Source organism: Sminthopsis crassicaudata, chromosome 6 (assembly GCF_048593235.1).
Source record: "Sminthopsis crassicaudata isolate SCR6 chromosome 6, ASM4859323v1, whole genome shotgun sequence".
Lineage (NCBI taxonomy): Eukaryota > Metazoa > Chordata > Mammalia > Dasyuromorphia > Dasyuridae > Sminthopsis > Sminthopsis crassicaudata.
The window spans coordinates 242,505,909-242,532,018 of record NC_133622.1 but is presented as its reverse complement, the minus strand read 5'-3'; the positions used below and the strand labels follow the sequence as shown (position 1 = coordinate 242,532,018).

Here is a 26,110-nt window from a genome sequence, read left to right as displayed (position 1 = left end):
GCCGGCTTCAGCAAAGAAATACAAACAGATCCCTTGGGACAGATGTGGGAATTGGTGAAATGCTCCAATTTAGAGATCGGAACGGAGTCAATAAAGCATAAAATAAAGGAATAGGAGGTGTTATTGATGACCTCATTTCAGGTTCAAAATAATTTGATAGTTGAGTGCTTTGACGCTTTGACCTCTTGGCCTCAGTTCATTTTATTATAAAATGAAAGAGTTGGATTCAATAGATTTCTAACATCTCTTTGTCTATTCTGGCATTCGATGTTATATAGTCTAAAGTGTCTCCTATGATTTTAGTTGACCTTTTATTCTAGATATCTATGAAATATATTAATTATATCAGATCCATATAATAAGAACCAAAGATACCAAATAAGGATTGCTCTACTGTTTCTGAAGTTTTTTATTTTATTTTTTGTTTTATTTTGCTGAGGCACTTGGGGTTAAGTGACTTGCCCAGGATCTTACAGTCAGGAAATGTTAAGTGCTTATGAGATCATATTAGAACTCAGGTCCTCCTGACTTCAGGGCTGGTGCTCTATCTACTGCGCCACCTAGCTGCCCCTGAAGTTTTTAATTGTTTCTTGGGGACAACAATACCACTCTAATTCTTTTAGATGCCAATAACAAAACACACACACTTCAACATAAGGTAGATGTTACTATTTGACTTTTGTTTTCAACTGGGAGCAGTGACATAAGTAATGAAAAGCAAGATTTGGCAACATTTCTGAATCCCTTTAAACAAAAAAAAAAAAAAAAAAGGAAAAGATATGTATAATCCTATCAGTTAGCTTCTCTCACCTGGGACATACAAGAATTCCCCCTTGAATTTACTTTCTAGGTGAGTCTAGAAATTCCTCAGGGACAAAACTTCTCATTATTATCCCTGTTATAAATCCTTCTTATTCAGATCTTTATTGGAACTCATTACTATAAAAATACATTTTCCTTCACAAACAAAATAATTTGTTATTTTGGTTCTGAAAAAAGAAGTCAGAAATTTATTCACACATGCTGATTTTTTTTTTCCCCATTAAATTTCATTGATTTTATAATGTGGCATTTTAATGCTAAAGTTTGAGAAAAGGAGGAAGGGAAAAGGGATTCGGGAGTTTTGTACAGAAAATGATAACCAAGATTGTAGAAGAGACAACAATATCCTAAGAGAGAGGTAGCTCGATTCTAGTCTTTTCTTTGCCACTGACTCCTCAATATTTTCCTGTGTGAAATAATGGAATTTTGACATCGATGTTCCTTCAGGCTATAAAATTCTGACTATAATCTATGAGGTTTTTTTCTACCGGTAAGATTCAATGAAATATTTTTTTTATAAAGGGAAATCAGGCTGAGTATTTGTTTTTTATCTTTCTTTTTCTGTACCATTATGAAAATAATTCTCATTTATTTTCTTACATATCATAACAATTACAATGTTTTACAGTTTACAAAATATTATCTCTGCAGCAATTATATGAAAAAGATATTGTTGCTATTACCTTTTTTCTTTCTTCCTCCTACCCTCTCTCCCTTTCTTCCCTCCTTCCTTCTTTCCCTCTTCCCTAACTTTCTTCCTTCTCTCCTTTTTTCTCTCCTTCCTTCTCTCTTTCCTTTTCTCCTTCCCTCCTTCTTTTCTTTCTTCCTTTTTCTTTCATTGTTTCTTTCTTTTTTCTTTCTTCCTTCTTTTCTTATTTCCTTTTTTCTTCCTTCCTTCCTTTTTTTTTTTTTTTAATAGCAATATCGAGGCCAAGAGGACCATCAGAGATGGGGTGGGAAGAAGGTTAAAGATTAAAATATTTAATTCTCAGTTTGCTTCTGTTTTCTTATCAATGTAAAATTATTTTTTCCATGAGGAAGAATGGAACAAAAGTAGTTCAGAAGTGGAAACCCAAATTAAATAAGGTGATTAAGGCAACCTCTAATTGACCCAGTGAATTATACTTATCAGTCCTAGATGAATGAACTCCTACAACACTTAAGGAATTTGTAATTGTGTTTCTAATGTCACTCTAGATAGTCTTTAAATTATTTTTGGAAGCAAATTGAAAAAAAAAAAAGATTAGGTGTTCCTAATTTAATTTTTTAAAGCATATTTTGTAGTCTATAGAAAAGTAAGGTTGATTTTTATTCCTGACAAAATTTTGGAATAATATTATAATTTGATAGCAATTAGAATCAGAAACAATGATTACTGAAACAAGAAGAGCTTCCTCAAGAATAAGTCTTGCAAATTATTTATTCACCAATTAAACTGAATCTATGACTAATCGATCAATCTGAATCTATGAAGTATATACTCTGTTCCAGGCATAGTGTTAGGTGATGGAGATATAAATGGAAAGAAAGCTTAAAAACCCCTACTTATGGAAAGTTTACATTCAAAAAGGGGGAAGGATATTATACTTATAGGTAAAAATACATACCCCAAAAGTTTTAGGGCAACTTTAAGATAATCAAAGATTTAAAGTAACCTGAAAATTCTGGTAATGTAATGCAACACAAATCTTAATGAAAACAAATATCTATACAAAGTAGTTCCAATATCTGAGAGTCCAGAAGGGAGGAAACCAATAGCTGGGAAAGATCAAGAATAGGTTGTTGAAGAACAAGATTCTTAGATTGATTTTTAACAATAAAAAGGACTTAGTGAGGTGGAGACAAAAAGGAAATACATTCCAGCCATAAAGGCTTGAACTGTAAATAAGATGGAGGAATAGAGAAAAGTTTGTCCTAAAGTCATAAGATACTTACATTTAAGCAGAGTCTGATAAAAGTCTCCAATGCTATGCTTGTGAATGAGATGAAAAGGGATCAACTAAATTATAATAGCTAATTGGTGCAGTGGTTAGAGGACCTGGACTGGAGTGAGGCAGACTCATCTTTGTGAGTTCAAATCTGCCCTCAAATATTTACTAACTGTATGACCATGAGCAAGTAACTTAACTTTGTTTGTCTCAATTTCCTCATGTATAAAATAAGCTGGAGAAATGTCAAACTATACATTAGTATTTTTGCCAAGAAAATATCAAATGGGGCCAAGAAAAATCAGATTTAAGTGAAACAACTGAGCAATAAGACAAGAAAATGTCGAATGAATTAGTTGATTACCTGGATCCAATGAGCACTAACTAATTAGTCAACATCAAATGCACGTTTGTAGTTATAATGTAATTCTCTGGAATTTGTCTTTGTCTCTGTGCTAGTAAACTTTTTTATCTTGGGAAGAGTACAAAATGAATTTAGAAAATGTGATTTGAAAAATAATAAAATACTAAATGGGAAACAAACAAACAAACACTTTTAACAATCCTTTGAATAAGGGAATCAAAGCTTCCTCTCAGACTTTCAAATAGCCCAAAGGTTGGACAGAGAGATTGAAGCCTGAGAGACAGAGTTCATATTTCTCAATCAACAAATATAATGAGTTAAACACACTTAGAGGATATTTCATGGGAAACAAGTAAAAGTTCTATATTTAGGTAAAATATTCAACTTCACATATACAGAATAAGAATTAGAATGGGAAGGAATGTCATAGGCTTTCTATGAGTAGTTCATAATGGGGCTCACAGATCTCTTGTGGAATTCAAAAATAGATTTCAAGGGATCTTTAAATGTGGATTGGAAAAAATATATATATATAATTTGTTTCCTTTGAAATTCTACTTAAGATAAGCTTGGAGAAGTCAAATGGAACTTGCCTGTGTTCATACACTAAGATACTAATTGAGGTTATCCTAATTCATGTCTAGTACTCCTAGTTGCTTCTCACCATTGGGGAATTGCCACCACAAGCTGCCTTGTTCATTCAAGGAAATGTTTTGAATAGAAGTAACAGAAATAAAAGCCCAGAGTGAAAGTTGAGGAAGAAAATGGAAGTCATTTATTTTTAAAATAAAAGTTTTCTCTCTTATTTGTATTAGTATTTTTTTTTTTCATTTAATGTTCCTTATATATTAGGAAATACAAAACCAAGGAATGTGGAGCTCCTTTGGAGAAGTGATGAGTAAGAATGTCACAACAAATCCCCAGTTTATTCTCCTAGGACTAACCCATCGCCTGGAACTTCAGGTCCTATTCTTTGTCCTCTTTCTAACCATCTACATCATCACTGTGGTGGGGAACCTGGGAATGATAGTGCTAGTGAGAATCACTCCCCGGCTTCACACACCCATGTACTTTTTCCTGAGTCACTTGTCTTTTGTGGACCTCTGTTTCTCTTCCAATGTAAGTCCAAAGATGCTGGAGACTTTCATAGTGGAAAAGACCACCATCTCCTACTCAGCCTGCTTGGTGCAGTGTTACCTTTTTATTGCTTTGGTCCATGTGGAAATCTACATCCTGGCTGTGATGGCTTTTGATCGCTACATGGCCATCTGCAATCCTCTGCTCTATGGCAGTAAGATGTCCCCAACTGTCTGCTCCTCTCTCATCTCAGTGCCTTATGTCTATGGCTCTCTCACAGGCCTCATGGAGACCATGTGGACCTATAGCTTATCATTCTGTGGCCCCAATGAGATTAATCATTTCTACTGTGCTGACCCTCCTCTCATCAAATTAGCTTGTTCTAGTACTTACAACAAAGAGACATCAATGTTTGTTGTTGCTGGATTTAACCTCACCTTTTCCCTGCTCATCATTCTCATTTCCTATTTGTACATTTTCCCAGCAATCTTCAGGCTTCGCTCTGCAGACAGCAGACGGAAGGCCTTCTCTACCTGTGGGTCTCATTTGACAGCTGTCACTATATTTTATGCAACTCTCTTCTTCATGTACCTAACACCACCCTCTGAGAAGTCTGTGGAACGAGGGAAAATGGTAGCTGTGTTTTATACCACAGTGATCCCCATGTTGAACCCCATGATTTACAGCTTAAGGAACAAAGATGTTAAAGAAGCCTTAAGCAAAGAACTCTTCAAAAAAGAACTTTCTAAATAAATTTCAGTGTTGGGTTGTCTAAAATAGTTTATTATTTTATAAGCTAATAATGTTAGTAAAACTTCAAATCTATGTTTTGTCTTTTTTCACTTTTTATCAGAATGATTGATATTTACTTAACAGCTGTAAAATTAAATATTTTTCCTAGTTAAAGTTTAAATTAATCATTAGAATTAAATAAATTTTGGAATTTTAAAATTCAATCAGGTATTCTAAATTACAGATTGGACAATTGTCTATATGAACATAATAATGATGTTTAATGCTATTGGATTGTTTACTTTAATGTTTTTTTTCTGTTCTTATATATGTGTATTATACCAACAAAACAGAATCTTCTGAAATCTAGAGACTTTGATTTTTGTCTTCATATGCCTAGCACCTTGCACAGATTCTAACATTTAGAAGGTACTTGATGAAACATTGTAAAGACAAACTTTAAAAAACTTAAGAAGTCTGATCAATACAATGACCAATTATTTAAGAAAATCAGTGATGAGTTTTGCTCACCTTCTAATGTAAACAAAATAGGCTGGTTTTAGAAAGAGATATATTTTTCGATATAACCCAAGTGATAATTTATTTTGTTTTATTATGCTTATTTATCATTTTTTTTTGCTTTGTTTTGTTTTCCTTGGGTGTGAGTGACGTTGTAGAGAGAAAATTTTATTTAATTGAAAACACAGATTCTTATTGATTAATGACTGGCTCCTTATACTATCTGATCTATGGATACTTTAGTATGCATATACAGTATACACTGAATTCATGATCATGTGGGGTCTCTTCAGAAAGTCAATTCCTTTTTCTGGACACCAGTTTTCTTCATCCATGAAGTGACCATTAAAGAAAATTGCATTTTAGGTCCACTATGCCTCCCTGATCCTTGGATTCATTAACCATTTCTTTTAAAATTCCTGCATTATGCTGAACTTATTCCCACACTAGTGGTGTGATGTCAAGTCATACAATATCTCTGGTCAGCAGAGGATTTTCCCCAGTGGGAGGAAAGGAGATAAAAGCAGAGAAAAAAAATCCTAGAATATCTGGTACATCTAAAGATATAATACAGTGAGAACTAAAGGAAAATTCACTAGCACTTGTATAGTTCTTTAATCAATTTCTTCATGGTTGCTGGATTCAGAACTTCTTGGGTTCTTTTTTTAGCTTAGAATGGTATGTTTATAAAAAGAGTCTAACTTCTTTTTTTTCTTTTTTTATTGACTTTGAACTTTTCTATCTACTTAAATACAAGCACGCAACTATGGAAAAGATGATTTACTGGAATCATTATGTTTTCTCCATCATCTCTTGGTACTTGAATGAACCTTAGAGCTAAGGAGTTGATTAAGTGGATTACATGTGTTCCCTATATCCTTATATCTACTATTTGTATTGTATAAAAAAGCAAAATGTGTATGTGAGTTAACAAAATGTTGGACTGTTTTTTGGTTCCTTACTACTTACCAATATTTCATTTACTTGTAGTAAAAAGAATTATTGTCAAGAGCCTGTTATAGTAAGCAAGGAATAAGAAATGGAAATTATCTACCAATGAAATTCTTGAGTATATGTAATAATCAAGCTTTACAATGACTATTAAGTGAAATACATGATCAGAAGTAGAAGGAATGACAGTAGAAATTATCTAGTTTGAGGCTTTCATTTTGTAGAAAGGAAAAGGAAGTCTTGATGGGTAAAGTGATGCGGCCTAGGTCAAATACTTAAAAAGCTAAGTCTTGTCTCCAAGGTCAATGCTCTGATCATTGTACCATATGGGATCTCTTACAAGTATTTACTGACTACCTGCCAGTTTATTTCAGTATGTTCCTTATATATTAGGAAATACGAATGTGGAGCTCCTTTGGAGAAGTGATGAATAAGAATGTCACAACAAATCCCCAGTTTATTCTCCTAGGACTAACCCATCGCCTGGAACTTCAGGTCCTATTCTTTGTCCTCTTTTTAACCATCTACATCATTACTGTGGTCATTTCAGACATATTCTACTCTGCATTACACCACATGGGGATTTTCTTGTCAAAGATAATGGAGTGGTTTGTTATTATCCATCTCTAGCTCATTTTACAAAGTAGGAAACTGAGGCAGAGAGGGTAAAATGACTTCTCCAGCATCATATAGATAGTAAGAATCTGAGATTAGTTTTGAACTCACAAAGATTGAGTCTTCGTGACTTCAGAACTGATACTCTATCCATCACACAACCTAGTTGCCATGAAAGAAATATAGGCTTTATTTATTGTATTCAAATTGATTCTTATCTCTCATAGTTGGGACAATGCTTACACAATAAGAAACCTTCCTGGGTTATGTTTAGCTCTCACATTGGGTAGGGGTATTATTCTTTTCTAAAACTGCTAACAGTTTATTGATGTGCTATACAGAGGTCTGATTTCCCTGTATACCTGTGACAAAACCATGATGCAACACAAGTAATGGTGAGTATAACAGAAAACAGGCCCATATTTCCAAATCCCAATGCAATCCTACTGATTGGCAAAATCCTCTGGGCATATTCAAGATTTCCCACTTGAATTGCTCCTTCTTCATACATTTGAGAAAATCTTATGAAATATCAAGTATCAGACTAGGTATAAATGCTTCCTCAGCAGACAATCTTCTGACCTTAGTGTCACTATGAAAATGTCATTTCTTTCACAGGTAGGATTGAAAAGAAATCTGTGTAATGAATTTATATCCCATGGAGTAGTGTTCTAATGTGTACAGGATTGGATTGGGAAAATGGAAGAGAGGGAAGAGATTTGCTCATAGAAAATAACAAGTTAACTGATGATGAGGAGAGATCAGAGACAGCTTTTAGTCATGCCATGCTACTATCTGGAAAGGATGTTTTTTCCCTCCTGTTCTTTACATTTTGACCTGCTTATTTATAAAATGGGAGGTGGGGAGTGGAGTGGACTGTTTATGCTAGTATTATTTTACATTGTGCACATTCAATAGAATATTTCTAAAAATGGAAAGGACACTGAGAGTTTTATTATATAGTTTCTAGAATATTATCTGTACAGTTCTTTGGAACTACAAAAATTATAACTTGAGAAAGAAAGAACCTTAGAGATCATCCATCCCATTCATTTTGTAGAAAAATTTGCATTGGATAATGATGATGAAACATTTTCATATTATTTGAAACTGACAAAGTAAATTTCTCACCATAAGACAGACTGTGTGGGTCTTATTGCTCTCTTTTTCCAAAAGATGAAACAGATACTTATAGAGGGCAAATAACTGGTCTAAACAGATAGAGTGGATCTCCAATGTATGCAGCAATTACTGTCTACTCTCTCTCTAACATTCTCTTCTCAGGTAGTTCATGTCCCCAGCTCCTATTTACTGTCCAATGGGAGTTCTACCAAGGGCATAATACTTTTATAAACTATTTTTGCTTAGATTATCAAAAGATCTAAAGCTTAGGAACATTGATGGTCCTGTAGACCAACTTCCTTATTTTGCAGATGAATAAACTGATGCTCAGAGAGTTTAAATAACCTGTCCAAGTAATCACAAGTAACAAAGCCAAGACTCAAACTCAGTTTTTGTGACTCTCGATTTGTTGGTTTTGTTGTTTGTCCTTTATTCTTGAAGATGACCATGACCTCAGGAAGGGGATGCCATACCATGCAAGTGAATTGGATGGAAGTGAGATAAGGCTGTGAAAGGTCACCTGCCTCACTTTCTCTTATAGATCTATCTGGGTCCAATGGCAAGCTATAGATTAAGACAACTGGAGATGGCTCTGGATGAAAAGAGAGACCTTGGCCTTTTTACATTAAGGTCTTCAACAGGAGTCCATTTTTTGGCACTGTCTCCTATTAAAGACTTGAAAATGTAATTTTTTTTTTTTCTAAAAAAATCTAATATCACTCACTGATTCATTTATAGGTATGAGTTTTGCTTTCTGAACTGTCCTTGGATTTATGCCAATTGAACTGAAAATGAATTTATGAATTCTTCAAGACTAGGTCTCTCTATTTTCCTTCTAAATTATAATATCAATTCAGTGTACAATCTGAAGAAAGTCACACATTTGCTTCATTTTTTCTAGATCTTTATTTCCTTTTCTGTGAGGCAGATCATCTTACTTTGTCTAGCTTACAGAGATAATAAAAATACTAGAGAAGGTAACCAATGCTGAAATATTTATAAGTTTAAAATCTTCAGCAAATTACAGATAGAATTAATTTGCCAACAGGATGATGGATTTAAGCTTATTTCTATGATTTCCAATTTTTTGGGAAAGGGAATCTAGCATCTTCTGTTTAATTAGAACTATCAGTTTCCAAGTCTACTTTTTTCAAGAGACACAGAGGTGGGGAATGAGGGATGGAGGAGGAAGAAAGTAGTGATAATGAGACCAAGCAGCCTAGTTCTTGGCTTCTTGCAGCTGAATAATTTTCCTTCTTTAGCTCATTTTCTTTAGTCTGACTACAGCTTCTGGCTTCTCAGTCTCCTTCTCTCTTTAATAGTATGATTATTAATTGTAACTCTCTCAATACCATCTTTTTTCCATCTTCCCCTACTCCCTTTCCAAATTTTTCCTTTCTCCATCTTTTTCTTTCTAAGATAATCTCTTCTACCTTTAAAATGTTTCAGAGTTTACTAATGACCATTTCACAAAAATAGCACTTTCCCAAATCACATTCAATGGAACTCCTTATTAGAGCATAAACTCCCAGAACTATTAGCTCCCTTGCAATGTCTATTGGCAGAATTTCTGGAATTTAAACCAATATGTGAATAGAGTGGTGATTTTAATTTTTCACAAAGCATTTTTTAGAGCATATTGGGACATACTTTATGTGCTCAACTATTCACTCTATGAGTATGACTAGTCTTATGATTGGATTAGCATTTAAATCCTCAAGGCTAAGAAATTTTTCCAGGAAGTTGTGTTTTTAAATCTTACTCATCTTCTCTTGATCTGGCTTAGAAAGTCCTTAATATATTAAAATTTATTTTTTTTAAAGTTTCTTGCCAGAAATAGTAGATTGTTGTGTGGTGTTGTTTTTAGATAATTTGCTTTTGTAATTTTATGATTAACTTGTCTTGCCTTATATATAAATTTGTGTGATAGGATTACCCTTACTTTAAATAGATAAAGTTATATACAGAGAGGAAGGCAAGTTGATAAAATAAACAGGTTAGCAAAGTAGTATAGTAGAACAAATAGGGTGCCAGCCTTGCTGCTAGGAACATTTTGGTTTACATCCTACTTTTGATACAAACTAATTATCTGATTATTTGTAAAACTCTTGACTATTTATTTGCCAAAGAAACTCACCAAATCTTCTGCCATTTGCAATGGAACAAAAAGTTTTCATACTGCAAGACCCCTATGTAGGATGAAGTCACAGGCTTTAAAAATAATAAAAATCAAACATGAATATAACAGTAAATAAGGAGATGAGATCAATGAGAAGGTCCCTGTGAGGGCAAAGGAAAGGGACATAGAAATGGCACACAGAAAGAGAAGTAGGGAATAAAACCAAAATTCATTTCTTTTATAATTTTAATTTTATCATGCTTCGTATAAGACTGCCTGCCATCTGGGGGAGGGGGTTGGGGGAGGAAGGGAAAAAATCTGAATAGAAGTAAGTGCAAGGGATAATGTTGTAAAAAATTACCTATGCATATGTTCTGTCAAAAAAAAAGTTATAATTATAAAATAAAATAAAAATTAAATTAAAAAAAAATTATCATGCTTGACAAATGTGCTGATAACTTAGTAGTATATGTAAAATGTTTAAAAAATGTATTGTGGCCTTGAAATGGAGTTGATTTCTCATATATTTTTCCAGGGAAGCAGGGACCAAGAAGGGTATTCTGTATTGCTTACACACTAAGCAATAATCCTGCTACATTATATTCAGTTGAAGTACTACATTTTAGAAAGGGAAATTGACCAGTTGCAGTAGATTTGGAGTATTTTGGCCAGGATGGTAAGAAGATAAAAAACAAAAACAAAAACATTTTACACAAGAATAAAGGATTAGTTGGAGTATTGTGAAGCAATGATTCAATGGAAGTGATAAATTTCTTCAAATATTTTAATTGTAATGGGAAAGATAAGATTTATTCTGCTTGGTCCTGGAGTACCTAGAAAAGACCAACACTGGGAGAAGTTATAGTGAGAAATTTTGATTCAAATCAAGGAAAAACAAAAATATCCCTATAACTGTAGCTATGCCAAAGCGGAGTGGGTTGGCTTTGGAGTTAGACAGTGGGCTTGCCATTTCTGCCAGTGCTCAGCCAGAAGCTGAGGGGCCACTGGCAGAAGATGCTAAAAGTGGAATTCATTATATGGGCATTATATGGACTTGCCTCCAAAATCTTATGTTCATGAGTTTATATTACAGAGAGAATAGAGATTCACGTGGAGGGGAAGATCATATGTCCACATTAAGGCAACAAATGAAGACAAACTACTTGAATACTTCAATTTAGGAAGGCAGGTTATCTTTCCCTAACCCCAAAGCAGTAGAATGATGCTAAAAGATCAACAATGTGTTTTATGAGACACAAAGGAACAATCCTGTCCTTCATCTTTCAAAAGAGAAGGAAAGCTTATTTGATGTGATATAAGTAATTCTTGGTGATATAGCTATGGAATTTTAAATGAGTTGTGTTAAACTTTGCCTTTTCTGATTGTTTTAATATGAATGTTGTTGAGATCATACAAATGAAGGCTTTTGACTCTTTGTAGGAAAGTCATGAAACAAGGGCAAAAGAGTACTCATTATTTGTCTTTATCTCTTTGTTAAATAACAGAACCAATGATCCTCAAGTGGAATCCAGGAAATGTCCAAAAGGAACTACACTCAAGTGACTGAATTCATTCTTCTTGGATTAACCAGTCGTCCCGAGCTGCGCACTGCTTTTTTTGTGCTATTTCTCATGATCTACATGGTCACAGTGGTAGGGAATCTTGGAATGATTGTTTTAATCAAAATTGATTCTCGACTTCACACTCCCATGTATTTTTTTCTCTCTAGTTTATCTTTTCTGGATCTATGTTTCTCTACAAATGTCACCCCAAAGATGCTTGAAAACTTCTTATCAGCTGAGAAAACCATTTCCTACACTGGTTGTTTGGTCCAATGTTACATTGTGATTGCTGTGGTGCTCACTGAACATTGTATGTTGGCTGTCATGGCTTATGATCGCTATATGGCCATCTGCAACCCACTACTATACAGTAGTAAAATGTCAAAGAGCATCTGTATCCGGTTAGTCATCATTCCCTATGTCTATGGATTCCTTCTCAGTGTGATGGAAACCTTGAGGACCTACAATCTATCTTTCTGTGGTGCTAATGAAATTAATCATTTCTACTGTGCTGACCCACCTCTCATCAAACTAGCATGTTCTGATACATATAGTAAAGAGCTATCCATGTATATAGTGGCTGGCTATAGCAATGTCCAGTCCCTTCTGATCATTCTTACATCATACATGTTCATTCTTGTGGCCATCCTCCGGAGTCGTTCTGCTGAGAGCAGGCGCAAGGCTTTCTCCACATGTGGGTCCCACCTCACAGTAGTCACCATATTCTATTCAACCCTGTTCTGTATGCATTTAAGACGTCCCACTGAAGAGTCTGTAGAGCAGGGTAAAATGGTAGCTGTATTTTATACAACAGTGATCCCCATGTTGAACCCCATGATCTACGGTCTCAGGAATAAAGATGTGAAGGATGCCCTGAGCAAAGCAATTGGAAGAAAATCTTTGACTAAATAAAAATGCTAATCTATTACCTTTTCACTTTTATGAACTAGTAGATAAGTTTGCATAGTCTTTATAGCCCTGATATATAGACACTATTTCTAACTTTCTATTTACACTAAATGTAAGCCAAGGCAAAAAGATTCTCTTTTGAGATTTAAAAAAAAAAAAAAAAATCATAGGTTTGCTAATTTCTGAATGAAATAAAAATTTTAAAAAGAAGAGTCATAAGAATGATCATGTAAGTGATGATATGGCTGTATAATTGCATATGTCCTTATCTACAAACATGGAAGAATAATACTTAATGCAGTGGAAATTTTGTACATCATGGAACAGAAGACAAGAATCAATAAATTTATAAAATCATATGAAATATCTCAGATTATTTGACTCATATGATTTTCAGTTTTCCCAATTTTTTATCTTTATATTATTACCTTATCATTTCAGTTCTGTTAATAATCATAATAACAATCATTATCATAATAGATGGCTTTAGCACTTTGCATTTTGTAAAGCATTTTATATATATTATCTCATTTAAACAAAGCCAACTCTTCCTTTTTACTCCAACTGTGACTGATTTAATTAAAGATTTTATCACCTGTCAATAAGACTAAAATAATAACCTCTGAGTAGTATTTCAGTCTCCAGTATTCCCATCATTTCTAAAACAGGACATGCTTTATCTCAGTGACAAAGTAATTTTCCTCATGGATATCTCTTTTATCATTCTTTTATTAGTAAAGTAGAAACAGATTGAGTGTCATAGACTATGAAAAGACATTATAAAACTCGAAATGACAGAATTTGGCAAATGTTTAACTGACCTTATTGGAATTTCTAATTTAATTACAGATTTAGCTTAAATTTTACTGTAATATTTAAAAGAGAGTAGAGATTGCTAATCCAAAAATATATTTAGCCTTTGAATAAGAATTAAACAATAATAAAAGAAAAATATATTGAGCCTCCTCATATTTGAAAAAAACTATTTGCAGAGACATTGATATGCTAATCACAAATTATTTTTATTTTTCTCATTCTAGACAAGGACTTCAGTTTTTCCTCATTCTAGGAACAATAAAATGGCAAGTTGGAAAATAAATGTCAAAGAGCCTCAATCACCTTAGAAGGTCCATTTATATTATGAAATTCATAAGTTGTATTAAAAAAAAACAAACACCTTTTTTATTATTTTGTATCAAAGTTGCATTTTGATCTTCTAAACCTGTCCCTAAATTATCACATGTGAAAGATAAAGAAACATTGTCTGCTGCCCAGTCAAAACTGGAAACTTTTCCTTCTCCCTTCTTAAGCTACTAATGAGAAGCTAAGAGGGATTTTCATCATGAGCTGCTCCTGAAGGGCTCCCTTTCCTAAGTAGCTCTCACTACTTTGTTGAATACTTTCTAACAGGCACAGAAAGTCTACTGGGCAAATGACCCCTATATTCTTGTCTACACTGGAGATAATAAAGAGTCTCGTTCCACCTAATTCTTGGAATTTATCAGGTCCTTGCTTCTTAGTAGAGAGATGGACATTGACCTTGGAGACCTGAATTACTGTCTAAGCTATTCCCTGAAGTAAGCACAAGCACAGACAAGATTGTCACTTAAATGGGCCTTTTGTTATCCAAAGTAAGCCTTTATTACAGTAGGTCCTGGTTGAATTACTTATTCAATTCCTGACAAACCCTATGATTACTGTATCCAATCAGAAGGCCAAGTTTTGATGGAAATCCCTCAGGTCATTACTCTGAGACAAAAGAACAAATCTGAACCTCATTTCCCTGCTAACTCCCTTTTTTAGGATTAGCCTGGCAGTCAATGATGTATTTCCCAGATAAGCTTTTTAGGAATTTAGCTCTCCTGATAGCAATACAAGTTCATTAGGAACTACCCACCTTATAGCAGCAAGTACTCTAGGGATATTATCTTATATGACATCTTTCTCCTGATTATAGCTAACTCCTTTGACTTACTAAATGCCACAATGGTTAACCTGCCTTAGTGGTCAATAGCACACTAATAAAATCTTTGCTAAGTGATTTTGAGAAGGTCTGAGCCTACACATTCTTTTAGACACTTTATGGTACTAGTGAGGAGGAAACCCCAAAACTCTGAAAAATCCTTAAAAGAGAAAACCTCCTTGGACTCTGCCTCAGGGAGGGGACTCCACCCTAAGCACAAACTGTTTCATCTTTGTTATCTGGCTCAGTCTGGAAACCCACTAAATTCAATTCAAATTCTAAACCTGGCTGAAAGCCAGCCTGTAGCCAACCTGGGATTGCACCCACAAGCCCCTTCAGCTTGTAGCCAAAATCCCCTATTATAAAAGAGCCAAGCTGAAGTCCTCTATTTGCAGAGGTCACAAACACGGCAACCTTACACCTGCCATGTCAAAGGATTTCTGCCCACTGGAACTCTGGGTCCAGTGCCTTTTTTCTCTACTTTCAACTTTTATCTCTACCTAACTGGGCTTTACTTCCAAATCCCATAATAAAGCTCTTTTATCAATCTAGGTTTTCCGGGCTGTAAATTCTTTTACTGGGGACTCTTGTGCCACCACTAGACCTCATTTAACTCTGTATCCTTGTGCCAAATCTAAAGGAGTTAGAGGGGAGCTCTATTTGACTCCCTGTACCCTGAGATCTCAATTAAACCTAATTTCATTTAGGTACCCTAATTATAAACCTTATCACTAGTCTGAAATCCTAAGATAATTTTGTTATGCCACAGTTCTTTTTTATTGTCCTGAATCAGTTTCCCTAATTATCCTGACTCAGTCCTGCTTCTCAGTTCCACAAAATCTCCCCTCCCTCTTTATCAGAATACTTGATAAGGATAATAGATCTCATGTTTTACAATATCAGAATGCCTCTCCCCATCCCAAGCTATTGGAATGTCAGATACTGTCTTATCAAGATGTGTCTCTGAGTGTCATTCATGCTTGAAGGCATCAATTCCAAATGTATTGTCTTATGGTCTTTTTCTCAACAGAAAACTCGAGGAATACAGACTCTTGGAAACTACACTAGGGGCACTGAGTTCATTTTTCTGGTTATTTAGGATATTTAGGATAATCATCCTAAGCTGCAAGTAGCCCTCTTTGTGTTGTTTCTGTCCTTTTATCTCTTTAATCCAACAGGCAACCTGGGAATGATCTTCCTTATGCGAATTGATGCCCGCCTTCACACCCCCATGTATTTTTTCCTCAGTCATCTATCATTTGTGGACATCGGCTTTTCTGCTGTAGTGATCCCAAAGATGCTGGGAGACTTGTTTGAGGAGAGGAAGACCATCTCTTTTCTGGGCTGTGCCTTGCATCAATGGTTCTTTGGCTTTTTGGGGGCCACCACCGAGTGCTTCCTCTTGGCATCTGTGGCCTATGACTGGTATGTAGCGATCTTTAACCCCCTTCTCTACTCTGTGGCCATGTACCAGAGACTCTGCATCCAGATGGAGTCTGGCCCCTATGCTGCAAGTTTCACCAGCACCATGAATCATACCACTGGTGCTTTGCAGCTCCCCTTCTGTGGCCCAAATGTCATCAATCACTTCTTCTGTGACATCTCACCTCTCTTAATTCTCATCTGTGCCGACATCTCAGTCAACAAGATGGTCCTTTTTGTCATGGCTGGGTCAATGTTAATATTTAGTAGTCTGATGATCATCACATCTTATATCTACAACCTCATAGCCAACATCAGAATCGGTTCTGCCGAGGGAAGGCATAAAGCCTTTTCTACGTGCTCTTGCCATCTAACTGCTGCCAGCATCTTTTATGGGACCCTCTTCTTCAATTATGTGCAGCCTAGAGCAAGCTTCTCTCTGGATCTCCACAAGGTGCTCTCTGTATTCTACATAGCTGTGATCCCCATGTTGAATCCCTGTCAGGAACCTTCCCCAACCTTTCCCCTTGCTCTTCCCCCCTCTTGAACAAACCCAGGTCACCACGGCCCTGAGGCTGATGATTTCTGAGGAATGTCAAGACCACAGTTCCCAGAACTGATATGGAATAGACAAAACTACGTTATTCCACCCCGTCCTTGGGCCCCTAACCGTCTCATAATCTGCACCTGGTAAATGTTACAAAAATATTTGACTCATCTATCATGCTACCCAATCCTTATGCATACATGGCATTGCGGTTTTCTGCCTATAAATTCTGTAACTGTAAGCTAATAAACGAGACATGCTTGACCATTACTTTGAGTAGTCTCCCCTCTCTCTCTCTCTAGATCCTGTTCCCGGGCTGTCTTAGCCCCCGCAGGCTTTTGCCTTAATTTCGGTCTATGTCCTTCTTTTTTTGACCCACGTTGAAGACCTGCTGGACAGGTCAAACTGGCGCCCAACGTGAAGGCTCAAAAATAGGGACTTTGACCCGACAGAACGCTCCCCCCGCCCGTCCGGACCCCCAGAGACGATTTCGCTCCCCCAGGCTGCTGGCGTTACGGAGCTCCGTGAAACGAAAGTAAAAAGAGGTAAGTGTTCGCGTCTGTCGATATCATGGGATCTAAGTTGAGTAAGGAAGAAAATTTTGTTAGAGAGCTTAAAGAAAATTTTAAAGAGAGAGGTATTAAAGTTAAAAAGAAGGAACTTATAAATTTTTTTATCTATATTGATAAAGTTTGCCCCTGGTTTATAATAAACGGTCCTGACATTCATCCAGGAAAATGGCAAAAGGTAGGACAAGACCTAAACGAACTCATTAAAAAAGAAATCCAGGGAGGAGAAAGCGTCCCCCAGAAGGTTTTAACCCTTTGGAAATTAATTAATGACATTGTAGAAGATTCAAACAATAGTGGCAAAATTAGACAATTACTTATAGAAGCAGAGTCTTGCCTGCGTCCTTTGTCTCATGCCGTGTCACATAGCTCTATTCCACCAGAATCTGTCCCTAAAAAGGCTCCCTCTGTGATTATTGAAATGCCCCCCTACCAACCTAAATCCATATATCCGCCCATCTCATCATCCCCCCTGCCCCCTTTGGAAGGTTCCCTCCTGGCCTTTCCTGTTTTTCCCTATAAACAAAACCAGCCAAGAAATAGAAAAGACAGTGAGAGTCTCACTGAAGAGGAAGCCGCTGCTTACGATCCCTGTGGGGTGCATGTCTCACAACATCCTTCGGCCCCTCCTATCCTTAAGAATTCCCTTTCTCACCCCTTTGTTACTCCAGATCTTAGTCTAGTCCAGGAGGATATTACCAAACGCATGTCTGCCTTGCGGAAAACCTTAGATTTACAGAAACAATATCTTGAAATGACAAAGGAATTTTCGGCTTTACAAGCCTCCCTTCAAACCTCCCCCTTGCTCAATCTTGAAAATCTGGCCCCGCCTTCCCAGACTTTAGCCAAACACAACTCTAGCCCTAAAAAGGATCCTAGGAATAACCCTACAAAAGCTAAACAACGTAGCTCCTTTAATTTTCCCGTCATTACTAGAAAGAAAAAAGCCACTCATGGCGCCGATGCGGCGCAAGAGGGGAGTGAGGAGGAAGAAGCAGACAATACTGATGAAGGGACAGATGAGGAAGAAAATGAGGAAAAAATAGAAGAAAATGAGGGAGGGACGGATTCTGAGGAAGAAACAGACTTTGTCAAACCCCGATTTAAAAATTTGAAAGATCTTCTTTCAGCTGTTAAAAATTATGGCCCTAATGCTCCCTTTACCTTGTCGGCCTTAGAAGCTGCTAAAAGAGGTGGTCTACTGACCCCTACCGAATGGGTGAAAGTTGCTCAATCGGTATTGACTAAAGGACAGTTCATAAACTGGCAATCTGAATTTGACCACCAGTGTAGGATTATAGAGAAAAGAAACCTTAAAACCAAAAATAAAGATTGGACTTATGAGAAATTAACAGGCAGAGGACCATACGCCCTAGAGAAAAAACAGAAAAAATTTCCTACAGGACTCTTAGAACAAATTGATCACGCTGCCCATAAGGCATGGCGGGCCCTCCCTGTTACTGGCTCTCCTTTTATGCCCTTAAACAGAATCAGCCAGAAAAAGGATGAGGAATATTCTGAATTCATAAGCAGACTTCTAGAGACTGCCGAACGTACTTTAGGGAATGCTGCGGCTGATGACCCTATTATAAAAAGATTAGCTTATGAAAATGCCAATAGTTCATGCTGCGCTGTCCTTAATGGCCAGTGGCAGGATAAATCCCTTAATGAGATGATCAAACTCTGCAGAGATGTTCAGGACACTACTATGAGCAAACTAGAAAAAATGTCTCAAGCAGTATTGGCCCTGCAAGATCCCATGAAAAACATGTCAGAGGCAGTACTCACTATAGGGGCAGCAGTTAATACAGGACAGACTGTTGGGCACCAGAAAACTTGCTTTAAATGTGGCTTGGAAGGACATTTTGCCCGACAATGCCCCTCTAACTTTCAGGGATTTCCTGGCAATACGGCTCAAAATAGACGAGCGCTGCCAGCCTCTGTGTGCCCTAGATGTAAAAAAGGCTATCACTGGGGCAACACTTGCAAATCCACACATGATATTGAAGGAAGACCTCTGCCTCCTCTGCCTCCCCTTCCGGGAAACGGCAGACGGGGCCCCCCCCCGGGCCCCTCAAGGACCTGTTCACACAGCCACGGGGCCCCAATTCCTCCCCAGCTCCACAGGGCAACCCCAGGGAGCGCAGGGGTGGACTTGTGTACCTCCACCACCACAGTATTAAAACCTGAGGACGGCCCAAAAGCCTTGCCTACTGGCTCTTTTGGACCTCCGCCACCTGGGTCTTTTTTCCTCATTATAGGCCGTGCCTCATGTACCCTTCAAGGGATAATTATTCACCCCACCTTGGTTGACAATGACTATGAGGGAGAAATTAAGGTCATCGCTTCTTCCCCCCACCGCACTATTACAATTCCCCCGAAACAACGTTTGGCTCAAGCACTGCCACTCCCTTTAGACACTAGCTTCCCAGCTTTCAAAAATAAGAGAGGAATATCTAACCCTGGGTCATCTGACATATATTGGGTACAGTCCTTATCACGAGAGGCCCACCTTAAAACTAAAACTACAAGGCAAATCCTTTACGGGACTAATTGACTCAGGGGCTGATGCCACAATCATTTCTGCCTCCCAATGGCCCAACTCTTGGCCCCTGCAACCATCTCTCACACATCTCCAAGGCATAGGACAGACTCAGGAGACTATGGAATCTACACAAATGCTGATATGGGAGGATGCAGAAGGAAACAAGGGCATAGTACGCCCCTTTATAGTTCCTAACCTCCCCATCAACCTTTGGGGTAGAGATATTTTATCTCAAATGGGCATTATCATGTGTAGCCCCAATTCTATTGTCACGGAGCAAATGTTGAGACAAGGATTCCTTCCCAAGCAAGGACTAGGAAAGAATAATCATGGAATTCGGGAACCTATACAGCTGCAACCCCAATCAGACAGAACAGGCCTTGGCTTCCAAAACCAAAACCTTTTTTCATAAGGGCCACTGATCCCCCCAGCCTACAGGCGGATAAGATCACCTGGAAATCAGATACCCCCGTCTGGATAGATCAGTGGCCCCTCCCAAAAGAAAAACTAGAGGCTGCAACTAAATTAGTTCAACTACAATTAGACGTGGGTCATATAGAGCCCTCTAATTCACCTTGGAACACACCAATATTTATAATCAAGAAGAAGTCTGGGTCATGGAGGTTACTCCATGATCTTAGAGCAGTCAATAAAACCATGGTACCCATGGGGGCCCTTCAGCCAGGCTTGCCTGCCCCCGTAGCAATCCCCGCTGGGTTTCATAGGATTGTCATAGACCTTAAAGACTGCTTCTTCTCCATACCATTAAACCCTGAAGATTGTAAAAGATTTGCCTTTACTGTCCCTGTCATTAACTGTATAGGCCCATCTCTTAGGTTCCAATGGAGGGTCCTGCCACAGGGCATGGCCAATAGCCCTACCCTTTGCCAAAAATATGTTGCTCAAACGGTAGACCCCTTTAGATTAAAATACCCACATCTCTATATAATCCATTACATGGATGACATCTTAATCGCAGGCCCTTCAGAATTAGAATTAGTAAAGGTATCTGATAGTCTAGTTTCAGCCCTCCAAAAGAGAGGCCTGCAAGTTTCACCAGAAAAAGTCCAAACTACCCTCCCCCAACTTTTCCTTGGGTTTGAGCTACATTTTTCTCAGGTAATAACCCAGAAAGCCCAGATACGTACCGCCCATCTTAAGACATTAAATGATTTCCAAAAACTTCTAGGGGATATTAATTGGCTACGTCCCTATCTGAAATTAACTACAGGGGATCTTAAACCCCTCTTTGACATTCTAAAAGGAGACTCGGACCCTTCCTCACCACGCTCCATAACAAAGGAAGGTGAGACTGCCTTACAGAAAGTCAATCAGGCAATATCCACTCAAAAGATTGGATACTATGACCCTGCAAAAAAACTCTGGCTTCTCATTTTTTCCACAACCTTTTCTCCCACCGGTTTGCTATGGCAAGGAATGCCCCTGTTCTGGATCCATAGCTCAGCAACTCCTAATAAAATACTTGCCACTTATCCCATACTTGTATCAGAGATTCTACAAGAAGGAAGGACCCTCTCCATAAAAATTTTTGGGAAAGATCCCGACCATATTGTCTGCCCATACACCAGCACAGAACTGACGCAACTCCAACAAAGGAGTGACGCTTGGGCTATTGCCACTATTTCTTATCAAGGGACATTGAACAACCAATACCCTCCAGATAAACTTATTAAGTTCCTTACAGAAAATTCAGTTACCTTTCCACGTATAACCAAGACTAGCCCTATAAAAAAGGCTCATCTAATATTTACTGACGGCTCTTCATCAGGGACAGCTGCAGTCACAATAGACTCAAAACTCACTTCCTTTCACACACCTTATGCATCTGCTCAACTTGTAGAACTAGCCGCTATCCTCTGGGTATTCAGGAATATCCCCGGTCCCATGAACATTTATACTGATAGTGCATACATTGCCAATTCTGTTCCACTGCTTGAAACTGTTCCTTATATCAAGCCCTCTACTAATGCTTCCCCTATGTTTGCTCAATTACAAAATCTGATTCAGGAAAGAAGTCACCCCTTCTTTATTTGCCACATCCGTGCACACACTGACCTTCCTGGTCCCCTGACAGAAGGAAATACGAAAGTAGATCTAGCCACCAAACAAGCTCTCTTAGCTACAAGTGAATTAGCCTCTCCTGTTGACCTAGCCACTGAGGCACACAAGATGCACCACTTAAATGCTCACACCCTACGACTCCTATATAAGATCACAAAAGATCAAGCAAGACAGATAGTTAAACAATGCCCTGGCTGTTTAGTACACTTACCTGAACCACATTTAGGAGTCAATCCACGGGGACTGATACCTGGAGAGCTTTGGCAAATGGATGTCACCCATCTTCCATCGCTTGGTAAATTAAAATACATCCATGTGTCCATTGACACTTTCAGTGGGTTCCTTTGCGCCTCCCTTCAAACTGGAGAAGCCACTAAGCATGTTATCAGCCATGTTGTGGCCACCCTGGCTATGGCACCAAAGCCTAAAAATTTTTAAAACAGATAACGGCCCTGGATACACCAGCTCCTCATTCAAACAGTTCTGTGCACACATGGGTATTAAACATATCACTGGCATCCCTTATAACCCCCAAGGACAGGGTATAGTGGAAAGAGCACATCAGACTCTAAAGAGAATGATTAATAAACTACAATCAGGCCCTGAATTACTGTACTCACGAGCTGGCAACCAGAAGACCGTCCTTAATCATGCGCTTTTTGTGCTCAACTTCCTAACGTTGGATGATAATGGGAAGTCAGCAGCAGACCGTCTCTGGCACCCCTCTACATCTGATACTTATGCTCAGGTCAAATGGAGAGATCCACTCACCAACAAGTGGTATGGTCCTGACCCTGTTCTAATTTGGGGAAAAGGACACGCATGTGTTTATGACTCCCAGGCCCAGAATGCCAGATGGCTCCCTGAGCGCCTGGTCAAACCCTTTCAACCACCCAGGGGAAAACCCTGAGAAAAGCCCCTTCTGCTTTCTTACAGGTACAGATAGGCCAAGGAGCCTGAGAAGCTTTATTCCCTGACCCCGGACCACCATCCCAACACTCGGCAGCTCCAGAGGCCCAACGCAGGGGTAATGTATTTTTCTCTCCTTCTTATTGCAGCTGTTGTCATCATAATAGCGCTTATTCTCCTTATTAGCTTCTGCTGCTGTTGTCCAAACACATCAATTCCCTGCCCTGCTTAGTATATTAGTTTACCGCTATGCAACTCATTTTTTTAATCCTCCTTCTAGTGACCCCCTCAGCACTACCCTCTCCCTACCAACTACTCAACTATACTTGGGTAGTGCAAAATTCCTGGGGAGACGTGGTATGGAGTACCTCAAAAATCTCCACCTCTGATTGGTGGCCCACTCTATACCCGGACCTTTGTAAATTGCTGCTTTTACTCCGATAAATTAGGCCTTGTAGAAAATAGCTTACAGAAGGTTAGAGATAGCCTAGAAAAAAGAAAGAAAGAGAGGGAACAACAAGAATCCTGGTACCAAAATTGGTTTTCTACCTCTCCTTGGCTTTCCACCCTTCTCCCTAGCCTTCTCGGGCCTATTATAGGTCTCCTTCTACTCATCTCTTTTGGCCCCTGGGCCTTTAATAAACTAACATCTTTTGTAAAAACCCAAGTAGATACAGCAATTAGCAGGAAGAATCACATATACTACCATCGCATACAAGACCAAGAAGAAGGCAAAGCTGAAAACATCGAACCCCTGCATTTTAATGACCACCTCTTGAAGAAATCCAGACTTCGGCGGGCAGCAGAAAGAATTCGAAAACTTTGCCTCTGTTTTCAAAAAACCTGATAATTGTTCACCCTACTATAACTCCCTTATACATGCACAGTTTGCTTTGTAACACCATTTCATATCTCTTCTCCAGAGACATATTGTATCTCTCTGATATTAGGACCTTGTGTTATGCTATCAATTGTATTCCTAAGAATTGTAATTCATGAATTGATACTGCGGGTGCATTGGCACTCGAAACTACTTTTTAATATTCTAAGAGTACTTCATGTATTGCTTTGAGATGATTCTTTGTTTTTGGTTAAGCCTGATGCTTTTAAGAAATCACCCTCCCCTTACCCCTCTTTCCCTGTACCCCTCATGGATCCTGACAATCTGTTCCTTGCCATTTTTATGAAAAACTTTGACCTCTGCAATATGTAACCCGGGTATCTTTGGAAAAGGTTTAAAAATGAGCCACGGCTATAAGACCATTGTGATGCCATGACGGGCAACCTTGAGTGATCGATCTATCCATCTGAGACAGGGGTTGGCGTGGCAATCCCACGGATGGTATGGACAATCCCAATGACCTAAGACAGCGTCCAATGGCCAGCTACCTCCAGGCTGTACTGCGTGAGTGTTAAGACACCTGCACCAGCCATTACACTCCCGGTATTGCTGGAAATGGGTCACGAGGCCTGAGTGCCTCATTATTAAAGAAAAATGGGGGACATGTCAGGAACCTTCCCCAACCTTTCCCCTTGCTCTTCCCCCCTCTTGAACAAACCCAGGTCACCACGGCCCTGAGGCTGATGATTTCTGAGGAATGTCAAGACCACAGTTCCCAGAACTGATATGGAATAGACAAAACTACGTTATTCCACCCCGTCCTTGGGCCCCTAACCGTCTCATAATCTGCACCTGGTAAATGTTACAAAAATATTTGACTCATCTATCATGCTACCCAATCCTTATGCATACATGGCATTGCGGTTTTCTGCCTATAAATTCTGTAACTGTAAGCTAATAAACGAGACATGCTTGACCATTACTTTGAGTAGTCTCCCCTCTCTCTCTCTCTAGATCCTGTTCCCGGGCTGTCTTAGCCCCCGCAGGCTTTTGCCTTAATTTCGGTCTATGTCCTTCTTTTTTTGACCCACGTTGAAGACCTGCTGGACAGGTCAAATCCCCTTATTTATAGCTTGAGAAACAAAGAAGTCAAAGATGCCATCCATAGGACAATTGCTAAAATAAAATTTTGTATCAGCAATTAAGTTCTTCCCTAGAATAAGTACTAGAATATATTCTTAATCAAGTGGAGAACACTCTTAAAAGTTCATTGCACAATTTATTGTTGGGAACTTGGCACATTTATGTAGCTTACAGTCCCCAACTCATTCTTTGTTTCTCTGGAAATATTTTTAAAATATTTTACCCCTTCCTTACCACTTTTTTTAGTCTACATTTTCTTTTGCAATATGACTTATGAAGAAATGTTTCGCAAATGTATAATCTCTATAAAATTGCTTGGTTTCTTAAAGGAAGGGAGAAGAGAAGGAGAAAATTTTAAGTGACTTTTAAAAAATTATATTAATTTAAAAATAAATGAATGATAAAATAAATAATGCAATTTATTATTAATTTTTGTTCACATGTAGTTGAGAAAATAACAAAATGAAAATCAAATTCTGGCTATGAAAAATGTACTGTTACCTGATTTTTGCTAGATAGCTTGTTTTACTATAGAATTTGATAAAATTGTACATATTCGAATTTATCATTAGCTACCCAGATTCTTGACCATCCAATTGGTGAGAGATTCTCCTTTTTTACATATAGAGGAGAATGTCTTTGTTCTATTCTTGGGAATCCTGATGGGGTATTAGATTAGGCTGTAATGACTCAGACTACATTTTAAAAGGAAGATTGGTATTTTGGATTCAAACACATTAGCTATGTCACCCTTAAATCAGGTCTCCTATAAGCATTTTACACCCATTAAATGACAGAATTCAGAATCAAATGTCTTTTCCTTGACCTGTACAGACTCCTACTGAATCTTTCTATTTACTTTATCTAAAGGAAAAAAACAAAACAAAACAAACAAACAAAAAAAAACAACTTTTATTGTTGACCCCAAAATAAAGAGTAGAGATCTTTATTTTTGCTGCATAGTTCCCTAGGGCCAGAGTTATTCCTTTTTCTTCTTTCCTTCTGCCACACCTTCTGTTATTCAAAAAATCCTATTTTCTAGAGGGAAATAAGCATATGCATTTAGAAAGGATTGAGGAAAACACTAAATTACAGACAACTGTCTAGTGCTAACTTGATGATCACCAGATCTTGCTTAGCTATTTCCTTACTAAAATGTCCCAGGATGTTTAAATCTGGTTTTCTACATTCTTGTCAACCCACAGATTCTAACTTTTGCATCAGAATTCTCTTTGGTTTAGTTGAGATTGGCCAGTTCGAGCTATGATAATGAAAGGATTGAAAATTTTATTTTAATTTAAGTCAATATTTTATTAGACAATCTAGACCAATGGCAATATTATAAAATTTGATGTCAACCTTTTTTTGT

At 37.8% G+C, this 26,110-nt stretch overlaps 3 protein-coding genes and 1 long non-coding RNA gene across 4 annotated transcripts in view; all 4 read left to right on the top strand.

Annotated features, from left to right (window-relative positions):
• The window catches only part of LOC141545917 (olfactory receptor 5M5-like), a 92,627-nt gene extending 79,904 nt beyond the window's left edge, over positions 1-12,723 (top strand). The window contains exon 2 of the mRNA XM_074273324.1: positions 11,755-12,723. Coding sequence (XP_074129425.1) covers positions 11,785-12,723 — 939 coding nt within the window. The 5' untranslated portion in view covers positions 11,755-11,784. The remainder of the gene's footprint in view (positions 1-11,754) is intronic.
• On the top strand, positions 4,009-4,944 carry LOC141546587 (olfactory receptor 5M8-like). The gene has a single exon (XM_074274522.1). The coding sequence runs from the start codon at positions 4,009-4,011 to the stop codon at positions 4,942-4,944; it is 936 nt and encodes a 311-aa protein (XP_074130623.1).
• Positions 12,724-15,743: 3,020 nt separating the features above from the next.
• LOC141547859 (olfactory receptor 5G9-like) lies at positions 15,744-24,803 on the top strand. Its single transcript, XM_074276505.1, has 2 exons — positions 15,744-16,594; positions 24,710-24,803. The coding sequence occupies exons 1-2, from the start codon at positions 15,873-15,875 to the stop codon at positions 24,801-24,803; spliced, it is 816 nt and encodes a 271-aa protein (XP_074132606.1). The 5' UTR covers positions 15,744-15,872.
• On the top strand, positions 16,611-24,580 carry LOC141547860 (uncharacterized). Its single transcript, XR_012483649.1, has 2 exons — positions 16,611-17,197; positions 22,785-24,580. It is a non-coding gene; the product is annotated as an uncharacterized LOC141547860 (long non-coding RNA).
• Positions 24,804-26,110: the final 1,307 nt, after the last annotated feature.